Source organism: Egretta garzetta, unplaced genomic scaffold (assembly GCF_000687185.1).
Source record: "Egretta garzetta isolate BGI_Z169 unplaced genomic scaffold, ASM68718v1 scaffold50, whole genome shotgun sequence".
Lineage (NCBI taxonomy): Eukaryota > Metazoa > Chordata > Aves > Pelecaniformes > Ardeidae > Egretta > Egretta garzetta.
In genome coordinates, this window is record NW_009258613.1 from 3,805,632 (window position 1) to 3,807,048 (window position 1,417).

Here is a 1,417-nt window from a genome sequence, read left to right on the forward strand (position 1 = left end):
TCGCCCTCGCCCGCGCCGCCGCCGCCAGCGTTCAGTCAGGTCTGGCGCTTTGCTTTGGCGTGTCCTTGCGCCAGAGCCACCAGAAGCACTTGTGTGCCTGCCCAAGAAGCAAAAGGGATTTGTATAATGCAGAAGTAAGATTTTTACTACTCTGGCTGCTCCTGACACCTTTCTTTGGCTGGGCAATCACGTATGAAATGCCTCTTCCTCAGGTATATATATCCTTAGTCTATCCTTTGTATGGTACTTTTGTCCTCCTCCTGTGTAGTCACCCACTAGTTTGCCTAATGCATTTTGTGCTGAAAGCATGGTTTTGGTTGTCTAAGAAGGGGCCTGTTCCCATGATTCATAGAATCATCGAATCATTTAGGTTGGAAAAGACCTTTAAGATCATCGAGTCCAACTGTTACCCTAACACTGCCATCCCACCACTAAACCCTGTCCCTAAGCACCTCATCTATCCTTTTAAATACTTCCAGGGATGGGGACTCGACCACCTCCCTGGGCAGCCCATTCCAGTGCCTGACAGCCCTTTCTGTGAAGAAATTTTTCCTAATGTCCAACCTAAACCTGCCCTGCTGCAACATGAGGCCATTTCCTTTCATCCTATCACTTGTTACTTGGGAGAAGAGACCAACACCCACCTCACTACACCCTCCTTTAAGGTAGTTGTAGAGGGCAACAAGGTCTCCCTTGAGCCGCTTCTTCTCCAGGCTGAACAACCCCAGTTCCCTCAGCCACTCCTCATAAGACTTGTGCTCCAGACCCCTCACCAGCTTTGTTGCCCTTCTCTGGACACGCTCCAGCACCTCAATGTCCTTCTTGTAGTGAGGGGCCCAAAACTGAACACAGTATTTGATGGGCAGCCTCACCAGTGCCGAGTACAGAGGAAAGATGACTTCCCTGCTCCTGCTGGCCACACTATTCCTGATACAAGCCATTTTGCTGTTGGTTTTCTCAGCCACCTGGGCTTATATTCAGCCAGCTGTCAACCAAAACCCCCAGGTCCTTTCGAGGATGTTTCCTCACAAGGAATGTTCCTGTCCTCCACCTTTTACCTGGGAGAATCTCCCAGCAGGTTACCACCTCAAAATACCTCTTACCACTGTATTTTACTCACAGATCAGGTCAAACAGCAGGCTGAAATTTGTCATCCTGTAGACATGGATATTACATCTCCTGCAGGCTTCTGTGGACTCTCTCCTGCTGTTACCATACTATAACTTCACCCTTGGAGAAGTTACCTTCTAACAGAACTAAAGAGTAAGATTTATGTCTGGAGGCCTCAAGCAGCTGCTCAGATAGCTACAGAAATTCTCACATCTGACATATTCTATTTTGCAGTTAAAATAATGATGTAGCATTGCTTCACATTTTTGATTGAGTTCCCAGCTGGCAAAGTTATGGCATTTCAAAC

The 1,417-nt window shown here is 47.6% G+C and overlaps 1 protein-coding gene across 1 annotated transcript in view; it reads right to left on the reverse strand.

Moving 5' to 3' along the window:
• Window positions 1-1,154, reverse strand: part of LRRC6 (leucine rich repeat containing 6) — a 40,544-nt gene extending 39,390 nt beyond the window's left edge. Inside the window, exon 1 of the mRNA XM_035903437.1 lies at window positions 1,121-1,154. Coding sequence (XP_035759330.1) covers window positions 1,121-1,154 — 34 coding nt within the window. The remainder of the gene's footprint in view (window positions 1-1,120) is intronic.
• Between the last annotated feature and the right edge of the window lie 263 nt (window positions 1,155-1,417).